This window comes from Dipodomys spectabilis, unplaced genomic scaffold (genome assembly GCF_019054845.1).
Source record: "Dipodomys spectabilis isolate Male_0828 unplaced genomic scaffold, ASM1905484v1 ptg000366l, whole genome shotgun sequence".
NCBI lineage: Eukaryota > Metazoa > Chordata > Mammalia > Rodentia > Heteromyidae > Dipodomys > Dipodomys spectabilis.
Window position 1 is genome coordinate 452,247 of NW_024871043.1, and position 20,875 is coordinate 473,121.

The 20,875-nt window shown below is 46.2% G+C and overlaps 1 protein-coding gene across 1 annotated transcript in view; it reads right to left on the bottom strand.

Annotated features, from left to right (window-relative positions):
- Nucleotides 1-476: 476 nt before the first annotated feature.
- The window catches only part of Gpr139 (G protein-coupled receptor 139), a 35,356-nt gene continuing 14,957 nt past the window's right edge, over nt 477-20,875 (bottom strand). Inside the window, exon 2 of the mRNA XM_042666864.1 lies at nt 477-1,431. Within this exon, the coding sequence (XP_042522798.1) occupies nt 497-1,431 (935 nt within the window). The 3' untranslated portion in view covers nt 477-496. The remainder of the gene's footprint in view (nt 1,432-20,875) is intronic.

Below are 20,875 nucleotides of genomic sequence, written 5' to 3' on the forward strand. Positions count from 1 at the left end.
CATTCTGTGCTATTGCAGGACCACCACCATCCCCAGGACCAAGGGCACCTTGAAAAGAAAAGAACCCCAAACCAGTGAGCCAGCACTGGACTGAACAGCACAGGGACGTGGTGGGTGACCTCAGCTCCTGGAAGAAGAGTTGTGGCTCAGCCACGTGCTACGGTGGCATGGTTGTCATTTACACGAACAGTTGGTCTCCAGTGGTGATGAGATGGTCCCGGGGTGTCCTCACAGATCTCAGGATGCTGACACCACTTCCGATGGCATCTTCAGACTGGCAAGAGCAGGCGGTCTGCAGGAGTTTAGGAAAGCAGACGTAAATAATAAGACAAGACTCCTGTTTCTCTGCTTGATGTTTTGTTTTGTGTTTTCTCCTGTACCAGTCGGAGCTGCTTGGTCTGTGGAGAGAGAAATCAGGCTCGCCCCGTGCCTCATTGCTGTTCAACCATGGGACCAAGACCCTTCCCCATGTGGCGCAAGTGCCTCCTGTGTGGGGTCATGGGGAGACTTTTATAGGTTTCCCATTTTTGTCGTACTGGTACACCAGCATCTTGATACAGCGTGAGTTCGCCGGCGAGATCCAGGGGCTACTGGTGATAGAAAAGTTATGGTTGGTGTAGAACTGGACAGGTTGCTTCTGGCACTTGAAGAAGGCTCTGAGCGTGGCCGATGCCATGGTGCGGAACCTCTTGCTGATGAAGCAGTAGAGGAAGAAGTTGATTGCTGTGTTGAGGAGGGCCAACATGTTCGCCACATCGGTCATGATGTGGACCAGCCAGGGGCTCCGGATGGGCGCCCCGTAGAGGTGGTAGAGGATCATGATCACGCGTGGGGCCCAGAGGGTGGCAAAAATGGAGGTGATGGTGAAGAGGATGGCTGTGGTTTTGCCCGTGGAGTAGCCACGGAGGCGGAAATTGCTCTTCCTCCGGAGTTTGTACACAATGATGGAGTTCAGGATGAAGAAGATGGAGCAGGGTACCAGGTACACGGTGAAGCAGTGGATCCAGATGAGGACGTGATGGGCAGAGGTGCTGATGTAGTCTTCCCTCCAGATGTCGGGCCACCAGTAGTAGGGGATGCTGGTGATGAAGCAGGTGACATAGACAGTGACGATGACCTTCCGGGTACGGGCTGGGTAGGACACCGTGTGGTACTTGAGTGGGTGGCAGACGGCGATGTATCTGTCGATCGTTAACGGGACTGTAATCCAAATGGAAGTGTGAATGGAGGAGAACTCGAGCACTTCTATGATCTTATCTGGGATCTGAGGTATCGGGAAGTTCAGGATGAAATCTTCCAACAGGAAATCCACAAAGACGATGAAGAAGAGGACCAGGATATCAGCAGCGGCCAGGGCCAGGAGATAGTTGTAGGAAGATTTCTGCCTTCTGGCCACCAGTTGGGAGAGGATGATCACCGTCAGGATATTTGCTGTGGAGAGAAGAGAGCTGGGTTTGTTTCTGGAGCAAAGAGGACAATAGGACTTCATAGGCTATGAGGGAGGCCTCGGGTAATGCTTTGTGTTTTGTTTGTTTGGATACTCAGATGGAAGCCAAGAAAGGATTGAACTGACGATTTCGTAGGACAGACTCCCCACTGCAAATGGCACCTCCTGGGCCAGCCACCCCCCCCCCCCCCCAAGCTATTTGAAAGTTCTGTACTCCTTCTAGTTCTTTGGTTCTTCTCACAGCCATGAAAGCGGGGGTACTACCATTTATCAACTTCAAAAATGAAATTGGGGGCTCTGAGAGTGGGTGGGACACAAGGTCATACACTTGTGGGTCACGGTGAGAGGACCCAAACCTGAGTTTCCAGGGAATGGAGAAAGTGAGGCCAGGATGTTGTTCCCTGATCTACAAAGCACCTGAGTGACATGACTACATAATCCCTCTCTCCTCCCTTCTTCCCCTCCTTCCCCCTCTCCTTCCCCTTTCGCTCTTTCCCTCCCCCCCCCCCCCCCCACATGCTCAGGATAAAACAAAGGGCCTTAAGCATGCTAGGCCAGTGCTCACCACCCAGTTACGGGCTGAGCTCTGTAAGTTCTCAGGAACCTTTTCACAACTTAGATCTTAGGACTTTTGCTCTTTAAGTGGATTTATAACTGAAGAGGAAGAGGTGATCATGACCTTCAGATTAATTGAAAAATAAACCACAATGATTTTTTTTTTCCTTTGGAATAGGTAACCTACATCCATGGTACACAATTAAAAATAATAGCAGAGAAATGCAAGTTTCTCTTCCTCTCCCTCTCTCTCCATCTACCTGAATTCTAGCTCCCTCAGGGCTGTCCCAGCCACTAAATAACTGGTATGTCTATTTGTCTATATAATATGGATGCATGTGGTTTTCTGCCCAGAGAGTAGCCATTTGTTCTTCTTTTTTTTGTTTTCCAGGGTCAGATGTAGGCTGGAGAAAGCACGAGTTCAATTCCTGGTCCATTTTCAGACCAAATTTCTCCCGGAGTGAGACACATTTGGGAGGCCCCTGGGGATTTCCCTGAAAGGCCATTTCAGTGTGGCATTTCTAGGAGTTTTTCTACACATTTGATTCTCATTCATCCTCACGGTCAGCCCTGAAATTTGAGGGCTATTAATCCTGTTTTGCAAATGAGGGGGTCCTTTTGGCTGAGGTTCAGTGGCAAAAATAGAATCTCATCTCCCTTCCTCCTCCCCTCCATTCCTCTCTTCCTGTCTTTTCTTCCGCTCTTCCTCCCTTTCAACCTTCCCACTCGCCCTCTACCCTCCCTCCTTTCCTTTCCTTTCTTCAGTAGCCATTAAAAATATAATAGTGGCCACATAAAACCATCTCATGATAGACATGCCCCAGAGAACTCATTTTTAGCCCTTTTTGCAAGAAAGGATGGATACTACAGATACAGTTGAAGTCTCCTTAAGGTTGATCCAGTCCCATTCTTTGTTCTCTTTCCTTCTTTCTTTCCCTAGATGGGAACTATATGCTGTTGTCTTCTTTTATTCTAACCCATTCTATACACTTTTGAGGCCTACTTATGTTGAGATAGGTAGAACTAGTTCACTCAGTTTTAATGACTTCATAGCATTCCACTGTATGAACTCACTGTGATTTATTTACATATAGATCTGTATTTAGTATCTGTAAGCTGGCTCCAGGAGTCTGCTAGTACATACTGTACTTAATATGCAAAGACCACTCTGCATGAGCAGTACCTTTTTTTTTGGCGGGTCTTGGGGCTTGAACTCTGGGCCTGGGCACTATCTTAGAGCTTCTGTGCTCAAGGTTAGCACTCTACCACTTGAGCCACAGCTCTACTTCCAGCTTTTTTGTGGTTAACTGGAGATAAGAGTCTCATAGACTTTCCTGCCCAGGCTGTCCTGGAGCTTCTGTCTTCAGAGCTCAGCTTCCTGAGTAGCTGGGATTACAGGCACGAGCCACCGGTGCCCAGCATGAACAGTACTTTTCTCAGTGAATTCTCTGAGAAGTAACTTACACAGAAATATATTTATATTTTAGGCCATGTCATCTTCATCTTTCTTAGATTATGCTAGTCCCAATTTACACTCCCAACAACAGAATATGAGAATTCCAGTTAATCCATATTCTCTTAGTCATTGGCGCTGTCTACTTCACAATTTTTTTTAAAAAGTCTGTGTTACCTGGGTGCTGGTGGCTCACATTTGTAATCCTAGCTACTCAGGAGGCTGAGATCTGAGGATTGAGGTTCAAACCAGCCTGGACAGGAAAATCCATGAGACTCTTATCTCCAATAAGCCACTCAGAAAACCAAAGTAGCGCTGTGGCTCAAGTGGTAGAGCACTTGCCTTGAGCTCAAGTGCTGAGAGATAGCACCCAGGCCCAAGAGTTCAAGCCCCACAACTGACAAAAAAAAAAAGTCTGTGTTACTCTTGCTTTTGTCCAAAGCACTTTGAAACAACATTTTGTAGTGGAGACAGTGAAGGTACTGCTATATTAACTAGTCATTGTACAGCCCCAGGATGCATGCTCATGCTGCAGATGGAAGTAGAATAGTAATATTTATTCCATTCTATTGGGTTGGTCACACTGCACTCCTCCATCCCCCTGTACCCCTCCCCCCACAGTGAGCAATGGTAAGTCTACACACCAGTTAAGTCTTGAGTTCAGGAAATCAGCTTATGAAAGCTGAGTCATTTATATTTGTAAGCCTGGCATTTCCAAATTTTATCGACACATGCAGCAATGTGTCCAGGCATCTACTCTGAGGTCTGTCCTGGGGAGAGATGCTGAACCAAGTAGTCATTGTTGTTTTTACTAGGGAGAGAAAAATATTAACCAAAAACAAACTGTAGAAGAAAATGCTTAACTCCAAGCTATCAGCAGCGTTGGGAAGTAGTGATCAGAAAGAGTTGTGGAGGGGGGGGGAGAGGGAGAGAGAGCGCATGAGCGAGCTGGGGCTGAGCTTGGTGAACAAGTAGGGAGGTAAACAGACAAAGAGTGCATGAGGAGATGGTATTTCAAGCAAAGCCAGTATATGCAAGAGCCCTCGGTGGAAAGAAACATGAAGCATTAGGTTTATTAAGGCAAAGAACACTTATATTGATTTCTCCTTGCTCTGTAAGCATTTTTTTGCATTTAATAGCTCTCTTTTATTAAACAGCCTTGCCATGTTCTGTTGAAAAGCATTTCAAAATGTTTTATTCATCCAGAAATCCTTTCAAAAAGTGTTTAGCATCTACCCTTTTTGAGGGCAAAGATCTGTGCCTGGACTGAAGGTAGCTATAGATTGGCATTGCAGACATTCAGCATCTCTACTTAGTGTGTAAATACCATCAGAGTGGCTAAGTATTTAAGAGAGAAATGAGAACGCACAGAGAGATCAGGGCTGGTGGTGAACACACACAGAACAAAGAACAAAGGTTTCAGAGGAGAGTTTTTTGCTGGAGGTCTGGTTTCTGGCCCCCTCATTTCACCTAGTGAGTGTTTCCTATGGCACCCCAGGGGTTGAGGGCCCCAGTGTTGTGGAAGGTGAGCTGGGCTACCCAGGGATTTGATTATCTTACTTGCTGCCTCTTTGACTTTGGGCAAGTTTATTCGATCACTCTATGCTTTAGTCTCCTTTATAAAATGAGGTGATTCTGAGGGAAGATTACAAAAAGTCAAGTGAGGTAATTCTTTATCGAGTGGTTGGCATGTGGGAAGTACCCGCTGAGTGTGAGCTTTTGCCTGAGGGTACAGTCATTTCACAGATACTAAGCTGGGCACCTACTATGCCGGGCATGGTTTAAGGTGCTTGAAGACATAGGTATCAGAGACAAAGATAAGTTCACTATTATCAGAGGGATTATAGTAAAGCTAGGGAGGTTGGCAGAATAAGTAAGTGTATAAATACACAGGAAAATACACTAGAGGACTTCAGATTGTGATACCATGAGGGACAGAGCCAAAGGATGAGATAAATGGATGGAAATGTGACATTTGAGCTCAGAGGTATCTGCCATAATGGTAAAGGATTCTAGGCAGGGGGCCTGGCAAGTACAAAGTCTTTGGGGTTGGAGATAAACATGTTTGGGATGTTCATATAATAGAAAGAAATGGGAATAGCTTTCATTGTTTACAGATAAGACTGAGGCTTGATTAAGGTTTTTGTTGGTTGTGGGTTTTGCACTCTTGGCTTGAGCACTGTCCCTCATCTCTTCAGCTCAAGGCAAACAATCTACCCCCTGAGCCACAGTGCCACTTCTGGTTTTCTGGTGGTTACTTGGAGATAAGAGTCTCACAGACTTTCCTTTCCCAGGCTGGCTTTGAGCTGCTATCCTCAGATCTCAGCCTCCTGAGTAGCTAGGATTACAGGCGTGAGACACCATCACCCAGCTTGAGTGTTTTCATGTCATTTGCCCAACATCACAGACTGAGCAAGAGAGAAAGCCAGACATAATTCAAGCACTGACCTCATATCCTGTTAAATTCTGACATCATTTTGGTCACAGGAAGGGGTTCTCAACTGGTTGCCCCTGATTTTCTCAGAACCTCTTTTTCTCCCCATCCATTGAACGATGCCCATACTCCCTCTCTTCTCTCTGCCCCCTATAAGTAGGTAGGAGTCAAACAATGTGAGGGGTGTCCCCAGAAATAGAGCTAAAGATGTTTTGCAGAGTGACTTTTTCCACTGTCTCTGCCTCCGCAGCTGAATTCTGTTTGAAGTGTGGTGCTAAAAATTCAGCATATTGCAACTCTTTAACGTGTTCCGGTCCCACCTAATTAACGCTTTAAGTCAGGCAACTCATCAACTCCACACAAAATTGCTGGGTATTCATATCTGACATTTCCTCAAGTTTCTAGTAATTGCCTCTCTTGAGAAACGAAGCTGGCGCACACCTAATTTTCCATTTCTTTTGTACCTGCTGATCTCCTGACCCCCTCCATAGCAACATCAAAACAACGCAGGGGATCCTGGGCTTCGGGGTGGGGTGGGGGAGCTGGAGAGAGTCAGAGGGGATAAAAATCACACCTGTGAATTGATTTTTTTTTTTTGAGAAATGAGAAAGTAGAGACTTTTATTCTTAAGTCTTGACATCTGCTGTAACTCCCTATGTTAAAAACAACAACAACCCTATCTTCCCCACAAGTGGCATATTTCATCCCCAAAGAGGAAAAGTGTCGTTGACAGGGTCTGCACATTTATACAGGGGGAGTGGGCAGAAAAATGCAAATCATCACTCTCTGGGTTTGTTCTTCATTATAAGTTTTTCTCTCAAGTGAATAAGTGGGCCCAGGGTCTCTGATTGCTCTTCCCCTACACCAGGGCAGTACCATGAATGGTCACCAGGAGAAAGTCAATTCCTCTCAGGGACACATCTCTTCCAGCCATGGTACTGATGCACAGATTTAAGCTTTAGGTGACAGAAAGAGCAGGTTCTGTACTTCCCACATCTCTTGGTTATTTTCCTGGGTGTCTGTGTGGCTGGAGGGGAGGGAATTCGTTTCCTGAATTTTATGGTTTACTCTGCACACACTTGAGAAGATTTAGGGAGTGACTTAAAAGAATAACACAGGTTGTGTTGTCAGACCACACCAGCGAATTGTCTGCGGCTCCAGAGAGAGAAGGTCAAGTCTTCAGAACTGTTTTCTGCGTCTGTGGTTACTGTGGGGGAGGGGATCACCAAGGCTCCTTGGGAATGGCAGCTAGATGGGGAGGCAGACTACTGGCTGGGAATTCCAGATCCTTTATATCTCTTGGTTCTGCTAGGTTGGGTTTGGTTTCTCAGTTCTGCTATTTCCTCCCTTACGTTTCCTTTCATCTTTGACAATTATATATATATTTTTTCAATGACCAAGTTAATTCATACTTGTAAAAAGTTAAACATTCTATCAGCAAAGAATAATATTTGCTCATCTTTTTGTTGTTGTGGATTCCCTGTGCTTTATTTTCTACATTATTCTAGTTAATCTTCCGATCTCCTCCAGTGTGCTGAGTACCATGACTTAAGAGCCTTGAGAGTCAGAGAGGTGAAGTCTCTTGTTTGAGGTTACACAGCCAGGATATCAAGGTAGGCTTTTGGTCTCTTAAGTTTATTTATCTGCTGCAAGAGAAATTCGATAGTTGGTCTTTTCAGTCTCATCTTTCTTTCACAGATGAACATGGCAGTTCACGCCCACAGATGGTCCTCCATGAACCAAGCCACCCAGTACTCATGTCCTTACATAGTCCTCTCGTTTAAGGTGAAACTGGTCCAGTATTAATAGACCTACTGACAGGAAGGACAAGACCTGGCTGCCGAGGCCTAGGCCATTAAGGGGGCCTCTGGAATCCTTATTTATGGCACTCCTTCTTGAGACCTAGCAGCCATCTTGTGAGATGCTCTTGCCACTTGGAGAAGCTATGCACAGGGATTTGGAAAGGCTCAGTTAAGGTCCTTATCAACATAACTCAGAATCAAGGGAGTGAGGCGCCATCTTGGATGTCCAGGTCCATGGAGCCCCAAATGTTGTGTGCAGATCCCCCAACAAGCACTAGGACAAATATTCACTAATTACTGCTTTTTTTTTTTTTTTCAGTTTCCAAGTTTGGGGATGTTTTGTTATGCTGTAGTAGATAACTGGAGCAGATGTTGGTTAAGCCATTTGGTGTTTATAGCCCCAGCATGCTTATGCCTACAATAATAACATAATTAGAACGAATGATCTTCCCAGATGGGATTATTATGGAATACCATTGCGTAGATTGGTATTTGCACTTAGAATTAAAATTAGATCCCCCCCCCCCCCCGTGTCAATAACATTGATGAACTAGTCTCATATTGCCTGACATTACTTATTATTACTATCTTACTAGGTACTATTTTACTACTTGCTACTTTTATTATTACTTTTTTGGGGGGCACTACAGGGTTTCACTTTAACATTTTTTAGGATCCATTTCCCCTTATACTACTGTGGGTTTACAGGGTAATATGCTTTTCCTCCGTCTTGCCTTCCTCTTTCTTGTTCCTCTTTCCTCCTCTCTCCACTCTTCTCCTCCTCCCCTCTTTCTAAAGACAGCTAAGAAACTTTGTAAGCAGAAATGAGTTCAAGCTAGAGCTATAAAAAGATTCAGGTTCGACACCAAGAGGAACTTTTCGATTGCAACGGCAATTATGTGAAGAGAAGACACTGACGATGGGGCTGTTCCATCCATGTAGCTCTTAAGAACCAGAGAGAGAATTGCTTATCGGAGCTAATTAAATTCCTGGTATAACCTTTTGCAAAGTCAGTTTCTCTGCATTCTATATTACATTCTTGTGAATATCCAAAAAGACAGCCCTTCAGCCCTTTCAGTCGCCTTCCCTTGTAACTGAAATGCACCCCCTCCCTCAGAGTTGTCCATCTTTCTCACCAAAAGATTTAGCACCCCTTCCTTGCCCACCCCTTGGACTCTCTAAGGTGGATGTGTAGACAAGAGCCTTTTCTCAGTCTCCTGGCTAGGAAGTTGGCAATCCCCTTGTTTAGATGCAGCGGAGAGTGGAGACTGAATTGTGTGTCCCCTCTCTTATTGACACTGACCCTTCTGGATCTCTCTTTGGATCTTGGGATGAAGGGAGGGGAAAGACAAAAAGATACAACCGACAAATCTTCAGTCTCCTGGCCTCTGAAGACAGTGCTGGGACAGCCTACAGGTGCAGCTATGAGCTGAGAAGGACCTAGGGGAGGGTTCTGAGGGCAGCTGCTCCTCACTCCCGGGTGTGTCCAAACTCAGGTATTGCCACCTGGCCATGGGCTATCTTTATTTCCTGTGGTTCAACTTGCCTCAAGGCAGAAACCCTGGAGTAGGGAGCTTGGAGGGGCACAAAACTGAGAATGAGTAAGATAAAGGTTAGACAGTTGGACAACCCACAGGAAGGATAACTCCTAGAGGACAGCTTCCAGAGCCTTCCTGAAAGATCACTGATCTGTTCATTCTTTGCAGGCTGAATCTCACCCCCAAATCTCTAGATACTTAGGAACTTTTCCTGGTGTTTAAGAGGGCAGACAGCCTAGATTCAGATCCTAAGAGAATCATTTCTCTAGTGGTTAGCAAGTAACCTAATCCTCTGATCCTCAGTTTCCCCTCTGTGAAATAGGCAGATGATAAGCAACTCTCACTTAGGTTATTATGAGGAGGTAGAAAGTAATATACATGCAATACATTGCAGAGCTTGTAGTTCAAAAGAGAGGCTATTGTTACTTTTCCCACTCAGTTATTCAGGGCAACAAACAACAATTGGTATCTACTAAAGGTCAGACCCCATGCGAGCTGGAAAGATGAATAGCAGAGACTCCTAGATCTCAAGGAATCCCAGAGCAGATTCTGATTTCTCTGGATAGCTCATTCCAGGCCCTGACAGTCCTCTTAAGTCTACCAGCAACCTAAGCTACTAGTGACAGCTGCGTGTACCTCCTGCCCCCAGTTCACTTCTCTGATTGGTGGAGAGCACGGGACATCATCCCCTTAAGAGCCATCATTACATCATGACTCAGCGGTCTCTCGTGCATCTTCTGAAACAGGTTTTGTTCTTAAAACAAATTAGCTTCACCAGGTACCAGTGAGTGGCTCGACTGCAATCCTAACTACATAGGAGGCTGAGATCTGAGGATTGGGATTTGAAGTCAAGCCCAGACAGAAAAGTCCATGAGACTTTTATTTCTAATTAACCATCAAAAATCCAGAATACGTTGGGTATTAGTGGCTAACGCCTGTAACCTAGCTATTCAGGAGGCTGAGATCTGAGGATAATGGTTCAAAGCCAATCCCGGGCAGGAAAGTCTATGACTTTTTATGTCCAATAAACCACCAGAAAACCGGAAGTGGCACTGTGGCTCAAGTGGTAGAGTGCTAGCCTTGAGCTGAGGGACATTGCCCAGGCCCAGAGGTCAAGCCCTACGACCGACAAAATAATAATAAAATAATAAAAAAAATCCAGAAGTAGAGGTGTGACTAAAGAGCAAAAACATCTTAGGGACAACACTCAAGCCCCGAGTTCAAGTCCCAGGAGCAGTACAAAACAAAACAAACAAAAAATGAGCTGCTATTTTCTTTGAAGTTTTACTATCATAACCTTTTCTATCCTTTTTTTCCTTTCCTATGGACACTGTATATCTATAGCCATTCCTGGGGCTTGAACTCAGGTCCTGGGCACTGTCCCTGAGCTTCTTTTGCTCAAGGCTAGCACTCTACCACTTGAGCCACAGTGCCATTTCTGGCTTTTTTCTGTGTATGTGGTATTGAGAAATCAAACCCAGGGCTTCCTGGATGCTAGGCAAGCACTTTACCACTGAGGCACATTCCCACTCCCCGTATATATTTTATCCCAGTCCCCATATATATTTTAAAATCACATTTTAACCCTGGAGTGGACACTTAGTTCTCCCAAATTGGAGTTAGTGTTTGTTTTTTTTTTCTTTCCTGTTTCTTGTTGTCTCCCCTCATTAGAGCTTTCTATCTATTTCATCTTCCATTGATTAGTAATGGCTGCCCGGGCCTGCTCCTAGCTTAGTGGAGCTGGGATGAATTGGTAAAACAACTGTTGTGGGTTTGTCCTGTGGATCTTGAGCCTGGGATCCATATAGTTCGGATTTTTACCCTCAGAAATCAATAAAGAATGACTTTCCAGTGCAGACTAGTCTTTTCCTTAGTGATGACAAGCTGCCATCGCAGGACAGGCTGACTCAGGACTACTGAGCCATGACTCAGCCTTGTCAATTGACCTCTGGACGGCAGAATTTGGTTCTGGCATTTGGACCAGGGGCAACTTCCCTGAGTAACCATGACAACTTTGATAGTGAAACCACATCCAAGGCAGCCAGCAATGTCAAAAGCTTCTGAGATGTGCTTTTCAATACCAAGTTCATTTTCTGACCACTAACTTCTTTTTATTGAGTATCTACTATGTGTTTGGTAGCTTAGCATAGATGAGATGATTTGGAGGCATTTGCTGATGAATATCTTGTGTGTGTGTGTGTGTGTGTGTGTGTGTGTGTGTGTGGTGTGTGTGTGTGTGTGTGTTAGTCCTGGGGCTTGAACTCAAGGCTTAGGTACTCTCCCTGGGCTGCTTGGCTCAAGGCTGGTGCTCTACCACTAGAGCTACAGCTCCACTTCCAACATTTTGATGGTTGACTGAAGATAAAGAGTCTTACAGTCTTTCCTGCCTGGGCTGCCTCTGAACTGCTATCCTCAGATCTCAGCTGTCTGAGTAGCTAGGATTGCAGGGGCGAGCACTGGCACCCAACTATGATGAACACTTTTTACTGTGGAAGTCACAGAAGGAGTTTCATGGGACTAGAGGGATGTTGTTTTCCCATGTAGGTGACGATGTTCGCCTGCTTATAAAATAAGCTCAGCGAATTTAAAAAGCGAGTTGATTTAAAAGGGAACTCTGTGGAGATGGCAGAACAGGTGGTCCACGGGCTTCTGGTATCCATTTTCAAGGGAAGAAATTGATATTCAAGCAGAGTGAACCACCTGCCCAAGAGCACCGCCGGGAGGTTGAAGAAGCCTCGTGCCAGCACTGGATGGTGCCATCCTGGGTCAAGTTCTCTACCAAGTGATGGATGCAGCTGGGCTTTCTCAACTCTGGGAGTCTGTCACAAAGACAGATGGGGCAGGGATTTATGGGGAACAAGTCTTGGGCAGGCAAGTGCCTCTTTGGCAATCTTTGGGAGTTACCAAAGTGACCAGGATGCTTAAAATGAGAGAGGTGCTTTTGGGAGTCTGGCAGAGGTGAGTTACCTCCTAGAACTCCTTCATTCCTTCTCTGTCACTGTTTCTCTCCCTCCTTTCTTCCTTCCCTTCTTCCATCTCCCCTCCTTCCTGTTCTTTTATGGCAGTACTGGGTATTGAACTCAGAGTCTAACACTTGCTAGGCAAGCAATATACCTCTTGGGCCATGTACCCAGTCTTTTCTGCTTTGATGTATGTTTCAGTTAGGCTCTCATGTTTTGTTGTTGCTGATTTTGCATGGGGCCAGGCTGCCTCTTTACTTCTACTTCCTGAGTAGCTTGTAGTATGCGCATGCCCTGCCATGCTCAAGCTCTAGACCCACATTTTTCTAACCGACAGTATTAATCAAATCATAGAAACACAACGGGCTTCAAATACTTCATCAGCAAAATAAGACAAACAATAGAACTTCGTGGAAGGGGCTGCTGTGAAGTAGGATCTTTGGAGGGTTGGGAGTATGAATGCATTTTCAGTGTACTATCTTTTCAGTTTATAATGGGATTCTCAGGATTATCATGGTATGTGGCCACTGTAAATCAAAGAACACCTGTGTTACTACCAAGTATTCATCCTAACTGATAAAGTTTGTGTGATTTTTTTTTTCATCTCCTTACAGATGAGGAGCACTGAAGCTTGGAAAGGTCACATTCATCCCTAAGGTATGAACAGTGGCCCTGATACCTCCTCCAGCTCCATCAGCCTCTGGCACAAGTGATACAGGCCACAGGGCAAGGCTGGGAGCTTAAAATCAGTTCCTTTCAGTGAGCACTTAACTTGCACATCTCACTTGACAGACGTTTTCCTTGTATTCAGTTTAACCCTCACACATCATGGATAGGTATTGATAGCCTGATTTTACAGATGAGAACGCTGAGGCTCAATGGAGTTAAGGGACTTGCTCAGATCAGACAGCAAGAGTGTACTGGAGCTGGGCACCAGTGGCTCACACCTGTAATCCTAGCTACTTAGGAGGCTGAAATCTGAGGATCATGATCTGAACCCAACCTGGGCAGATAAATTCTAGAGACTTCATTCAATCAGGAAAATGCCAGAAATGGAGATTTGGCTTAAATGATAAGGTGCTAGCCTTGAGTGGAAAAAGACAAGCAACAGCACAAGGCCCTGAGTTCAAGCCCCAGTACCACACACACACACACACACACACACACACACACACACACACACACATGCACACACACACACACACACACACACGCACGCACGCACGCACGCACTATACTGGATCCAGGATTCAAGTACAATTAGTGAGACTCTCAAGCTGCTTGTCAGATGATTTTATAATCAGCTTAGGGAACAAACCACTAAATAGAAGTGGTCTGGTTCTTCCTTTCCTTTCTCTTTTAGAAGTAAGAAGGCATCAATGGACATATGCAAACGTGAGTTGGGATAAGAATTCCTTTGGATGAACCCAGTATGGCCTCTGAGGCTCCTGGGGACAAGGGAAGAGGAGATACAGGGGTCTGAGACTCTAGCTGCCTTCTTGAAGTCCCATGTCTGTGACTGTGACCATACCCCACTCTCCTTCCAATATCCAGTGAAGCTTCCTGCTGGCTAATCGCCACCACACTCATCCTGAGGACGCGCTTTCTGCCCATTCTGCCCGTCTGCTGACTTCCAGCTGCTGACACCCTTGGGCAGTGGATGCTCATTTGTTTCTGCTGTTTTGTGGACCCAGGGCGATGGTCACTGGGTGCCAAGGGACCAACAGGAAGCCAGAGGCTTCTGGGATGTTCATCTGGAGTTCATTTGGGGTGTCAGAGGCTAATTGTGGCTCTGCTTGAGTTGTCACTGTTTGATTAAACATCTTGCGCTAAGCACCATTTGTCCAGTGGCTGCTGGGGGTAGGTATTTTTAGCTGTGGGCAAATAGCTTATCAATGGCGCATACAAAATAGAGCCAACTGAAAGCCATCATTTTCTGTGACCCTGCCTTAGTCTTCCATTCAGGCAAGGACAAAGAAAGAATTAAATGAGGTTGGAGTTTATTCATTCAACAAATGTTTCCCAAGTCCCCTATCATGCAACAGGCACTACCAGACACAAATCTCCCCATCCACGGGGCACCTACACTCTACTCTGACTGGAAGAATTCTGCACTGCTACCTTCTAGCAGCCCAGATATGGTATTTATGGGTGGCTATGTCATACACATCTCTAGGCTTGTTTCTTTTACTGGAATAGCATGGGCTGAGTGTGCATCAAGAGTTGTTCTGAATGCAAATTCTGCTGATGAAGGTTGACTGATCTCCCCTCCACCCACTGAGAGGAGGCAGAAAAGAGGCCACAAGACCAGGCAGTAAGTGGTTTCCTCTTAGGAGAGGGTCTCTGACTTCACAGAGGCCAGAAGGAAGAAGCCAGGGGGAGAGAGAGAGAGTACTCTCTCTCCCAGTCCAGGTCCAGGAACAGCATGAATAAAGGCTAGGAACTATGAGTGTCATGAAACAGCAAAGGAAATAAAGTAAAAATAAAAGACTCAAGCTGTCTGTCTAGCCTTCAGGCTGCTCTCTTCTCGGGGGTCACTTCCTAGGGACAGCTGGATGCCTGGCAGCTAGCCATGTATAACCTGTCGAAATCCACTCTCCATTGCATCCCTAGCTGCATCCTAGTTGGAATGCTCAGATGTCTCTTTAACCCATGGGGCACTGCATGGACCATTTCTCCCCCATCCACAACCCTCTGTCCAGAAGACTTTCGTAAGCTTTCCCTAAGCTTGCTATGCAGCTAATCACTTCACTGGCCACAGTACTTGACACTTTGGTGATTCTCTGCCACTCTTCAATGGAAGCTTCCAGAAATTGTTTTCTCTAAATATCCAGGGCCTATCACAGGGCTGTCAACAAGTATGCAATCCAGGGATGTTTGTGGAATAAAAGAGTGATGGATAGATGGATGGATGGATGGATGGATGGATGGATGGTTGAGTGAATGGGGGGATGGACCCATGGGAGGTGAATGGAAGGATGGATGGATAGATAGGGAGATGAGTGGATTCCTCAAGACTGTCTGTGGAATGAACATTCCTGTGTTTACTCTCACTTTCAGGATATCTTATGCTACTTATAATGATTGACTCTACTCCTTCCCTCTGCTTTTTTCTCTCCAAAGCCTGTTTCTTTAGCTAGCCTCTCAGAGCAACTTAACAAATACAAAAGTACCTGGCATGTAGTAGGTGCTCAGAGATTTGATTCATTTCTCAACCAAGGACGACATTTTCCTTTTTAAACACTGAATCAGCCTGGAGCTGGTAGTTCACGCCTGTAAGCCTAGCTACTCAGGAGGCTAAGATCAGATGATTGTGGTTCGAAGCCAGCCAGGGCAGGAAAAAATCCATGAGACTCTTGTCTCCAATAAACTAGTCAGAAAAAGCTGGAAGTGGTACTGTGGCTCAAATGGTAGAGGGTTAGCCTTGAGCACAAACAGGCTCAGGGGCAGCATCCAAGCCCCATGTTCAAGCGCCTGGAAGGCTCCTCACCCTCCCAAAAAGAGAACACTGAATCAAAGTGGAGAGGTTAAGATTGATTCTGAAACCAGACTTCACAGGCGTGAACCTAATCCTCCCAGGCCTTCTATCAGAGCTGTGGACCTTCTACTTGTTCAGATGCCTTGATCTAGGATGAGGATGTCACAAACAGAAAAATCACTTTCTGCCCTCCGGTAGCTTCTAGCCCTGCAGAAAAGCCGGACAAATACCCAGCGAGAAGTTCCATGAAGTTTCAGAAAATACTATGCACTTCAGACGGGGGTGGGGGTGGGAGGAGGGGAGGACACTAGCCAGAGGATCACAGAAGGCTTCCTGGAGGAAGTGGCATGTGTGCAGCAAGGCAGGGGAGTAGAAGCCTTACGGAGTCCTGGGGAAGCCAAGCATGTCAAGTGGAGGAACGAAAGGTACACGGGACCAAGGGGCAGGAGGCAGGATGGAAGCCTGGCACCGAGGAGAGGACACAGCCGGGAGCTTTCTGGGGGCAGGTTCTGGGTGGCAGAGGTGGGTTTGAGGGTTTTGTGTGTGTGTGTGTGTTTCTAAAGATACCCTATTTACAGATTGGATGGGAATTTCTTTCAATACTCAGTGAGGCCCCACTGACCCAACCCTTCCATGTCACTCACCTGTCTTCTGCGCGGGCGTTGGCGCGCATGCGCGCTGGTGGGGCCGGGGAGGGGTGGGGTGGACAGTGGAGAGGGAACGGAGAAGTAACCGCAGCACTGGGAATTGCTCTTCTGCAATTGTTGGAGTGGTTTCAGTCTCTAGGCGCTGAGGAGTCATGGACGGAGGGCTTTAAGTATGAAAGGCTTGACTAAATAAGAAGCTTATAACTGCAGCCAAACCACAGGCTTTCCCTTTGGGAAATGTGGCGTGTGCGCCTGCGCACGCATGCGCGCATGTACTCCTGAGCATGCGTGATGGCCTGTGCACCTAGCGCCTGCATGTGCGCACGCGCACGCGCCTGGACGCGCCTGTGCGCGTGCGCGCGTGCCTGTGTTGACAGGCGTGGCGGTGCACGGAAGTGAGCAAAGGAGTATGGCTTGTGCACGGGAGTGCGCGTTGGGGAAGGACAGAGGATCCCTCTTCCATCTCAGGAAAGCCTGCACGCAGCCTTGCGCTTCCCCGCCCATGCAATTTTGACAAGAGAGGGCAGGAATGCCGAGAGGTGACATCTCCCCGCACAGGGCCGGCCTCCCTCCCCTCCGGGGCTAGCCGAGGGGGAGATCTGGATGCTCAGGAGCATCAGAACCTTCTCTCTGGTGCACAAGGTCCTCCAGACGTTCCGTTCCTCCGGACGTTCTGTTCCCCCCAGGAGAGCCCGTGTCCTCTTGCGGGGTCGCCTTGGTGGCAGCGTCTGCAAGACGCGGAGGCACAGGGAACAGGCCATGCCCACAGGACAATGGCTAATTACCCGGGGGCCTTGGGAAGCAATTTGCTGTGGTTGGAGAAGTGTGTGTGTGTGTGTGTGTGTGTGTGTGTCCAGCCCAAGCACATGGCTGAATGACATGTAGGTCAAGGAGGCCTAATTGTACAGAAATGGCTTTGTCTGGGAACTTCTGAACGAAAGCCCATCTCTGCTCCTTGGAAAATGGCAGAGAAAGTGGCTTTGGCCCTGCCCAGCCTGGGTTGAGCAGGCAGAAGGAACTCGGGGTGACTTTGGAGGGACTGGCTTCTCTTCTGGCCTTGGGACATGTGCCCCATTCTCATAGAGTGAGTGGAAGCAGCGTAGTCCTGGCTCAGTGGTGCTGGGGGTGGGTGCTGGGTTCAGATCTGTGCAACTGCTCTGGGTTTTTATTTTTTTTTTGAAGATTGGCCCACTGAGAGCTTTCTCTCCAAAGTCTCAGCACTGAAAGGCAGTGGGACTTTTAAAAAGCATTGTTTTGAGAAGTGATTAGGTCCCCACTGTCCTCTTGAGGGGATTAATGTAAGACTCACAGGAGTAGATGAGTACTTGTGAGAGTGGGTTGTTAAAGAACAGCCTGGCTTTTTCCCGGACTTATATTTTCTATCTCGCAATGTGGCTTTTCTCTTCCTTCTGGGGCAGCTCTTTCCATTCCCTCTTTTCTTTACTGTGTTTTTATCCTTGCTGGATGTTGGTGCCATGATGTCTGGACTTCCCAGCCATAGACTGTAAGTCAAGTAAACCTCTTTTCTTTACCCACCATCCAACCTGAGGTGTATTGTCATAGCAATACAAGATGAACTAGACAGCAAGATGCTGAAATTTCTGTGCCTCTGTTTCCTCATCTGGAAAATGGAAAGTGAAACAGAGCCTATATCACAGGATAGGAGTGAGGAATATGTAACTTAACAGCATTAATTTGAGCTATACAAGGAATACCACTGGATACTGAGCTTCTGTTTGGGTCTTCTGTTTCACTCACTACTCTTGCCCACCCTAGATAACCTTGAAATTCCCCCCCCCCCAACAATCCACACTAGCTCTGTCCCCTCCATCTTTGCCTCTGAAGTTCTACATTCCTCTAATCCATTCCTTTCCCACTCTTGTTTGTCCTCCACAAACTTGCACGTCCAGCCACCAGCAACGAGAGACTGCTGTCTTTTTCATAAGCCAGTTTTGAGAAAAAAAAAGTCGACCTCCATTTTATTCTCTGAGCAAAAAATACCATTTCCAAGTTAAGACGTTAAACATATTTATGGGAAAATCAACTGCCCCTGACTATTTAAAGAATAAGACCATGAGAATAACTGCAGCAGGATCAGCAGCAGGGAGGATGATGATGATGATGATGATGGTGATGATGGTGATGATGATGATTCCACATAAAGAAATAATAGCTTCCATTTAGCAATCTCTTATTGTAAACACCTTACACTTAATAATTACTGATGCCCTCTGACTTTGAAAGTGGGAATTATTAGACCCTTTTTCTAGAGGACTGGAATTAGAATTAGGCATTAAGACTTGCTCTACATGTACACAGTTAGGAAGTTGAAGTCAGGATTTAAACTCAGGCTCATGCATCTGCCAAGTGTCAGTTGCCTGCTGGCCCACCCCTGATCCAAATACCATCATTGGATTTTCCTATTCAAGGGGGCCCCAGGCCCTTCCCTGTTTGGCCAGCATTTCCCAGAATGAACAGGGCGCTCTCTGGTTGGGCCAGGAAAGGATGGACGTCTTGCTTGGCCACAAGGGCAAGATAAAGAACTGTGAAAGCCTGCTGTGTTGGCAGAACTGTCAAAGGACAGGCTTGGCTGGTGTGGGAACCACAGGGAAATGAGGGAGGAGAATTCAAGGTTCCAGGGTGATAACCTTAATGACATTGCCTTGCACACTCCCAAGGTTGTTGTGGGCCATAGGAGATAATGTACACCCGAGAAGCCGCTTTTGCACACTGCGAGAGTGGCCAGCAAATATTAATTATCACACGTTATTTCAGAGGTAGCCTGATTGGTATGGGACACAAGATAGCAGACAATGAGAATATCTGCTCATTTCTCTTGAATCCATGCTGAAAAGCATTCGCACATTAAAAAAAAAAAAAAAAAACCCTCTTGATTTCATTGCTCACATCTCCCCCCACCATTTTTTCTTCCCCAGATAAGTAGATTATAATAGATTTCAGAAGCTAATAAAAATTCAGCCAGTTTCCTGGTTTTTATTGATTACATAACCAGGGTTAGAGACTTGGCATAATATTTTGTTGCCTGCCCAGAAGACCATGTCCAGCTAATTCTTTACTAAAATATCTCTTAGAAGCATTACCGTCTCGTCTCTTTCCTGGGCTGTGCTTGCCACTAGGACTCAGGAGGAAAGATCCCCTTCAACTTGTTTAGGGCCATATTCTCAGTTCTTTGCATAGTCCCCGGCACTCAGTAGGAACCTGGTGACTATTTTCTTTGCAGCCACATCCGGGTCTAGATATCAGTGTATCACATCTGAATCACTACAGGGGGCATCTCTGCTCTGTCTTGGTTACCCTGTGCTGGTTCAAAAGCTGAATCCCTTTTTGCATTTGGATAAAACACTGTAGATAAAACTAGTGTGACCACGACCAAACACTGATGCTGTTAATAAAGAATCTAAATGCACAGGCTCGCCAGTCATCAGATAGAAAAACCAAAGTGAGAGGTGTGGTTATATGGGAAACCAGAATTGTTAGGGTTATTTGCGGTAGGTCATATCATTGTAGGCTCAAAAAAAAAATGCAAGACATAGCAAGAAAATGGTTGAGAGGATCACAGCTCTCAGGTGCCCAACATGGAGAGCAGATTAGAATGTGGGATGGGAGGAAGATTCCAAACTACACTTCCAAGTGTTCACAACTGAAGGCTGTGCAGGGACCTTGGGTAGGGACATGAATTTGTTTCTATCTCTGGGCTGGACTTTGTATCCTGGGTCCTTAGGTAGATTGGCTTATGCCCAACGTCTCACAAAGTTGCTCACATTTCTCTCTTAGAGTTCTAGCATTTACCAGTGGAAAAAATAGCTTCTAGCCCAGTTTGCCAAACATTCGTTGAGACGATGATGGCCAATGACTTCGTTTCTGCCAGTCACACTTCAGCGATCTTGCTCTTCAAACCTCAGCTCTGGGTGGTCATGTGGGGGGTATGGTGGTAGGAAGATCTCAGTATTTGCCTATGGTGCCTGTCACTCATGCCTGTAATCCTAGCTGCTCAGGAGGCTGAGATACAGAGGCTCTTAGTTGGAGGCCAGCATCCCTGAAAAGCTCACCAGACTCCCTATCTCCAAAATAACCAGCAAAAATCTAGACAGGAGGCATGGCTCGTGGGGGTCGGGTAGAGTGCCAGCTGAGCAAGCAAACTGAGCAAGTTTGAGGCCCTGAGTTCATATTCCAGTACTGCCTCCACCCCACACTAATGAAATATTTGATCACTGATTTGGGATATGAGGTTATTCTGAGATTTTCTCCAGAACAAAGACTGACTTGTGTGATAATATGTTAACCAATATACAGTGGATGTTGTAAAAGGTATAACTTTTCAATTTACTAGTTTTCTCAACTGGAAAGAACACATCTTACAAAGCATAGGCAAGATTACTTATTGTTGCTCTAACCCTTGGTAGTCTGCGTCCATGCAAAGGAGAGGTTCAGTATATGTGTGTATGACAGAAAATGAACATGCATGATCAGAACAGGCCTTGCTTGGTGGGTCTTAGAAAGGAGGAGAGTGACCAGGGACTGGTGGCTCATGCCTGTAATC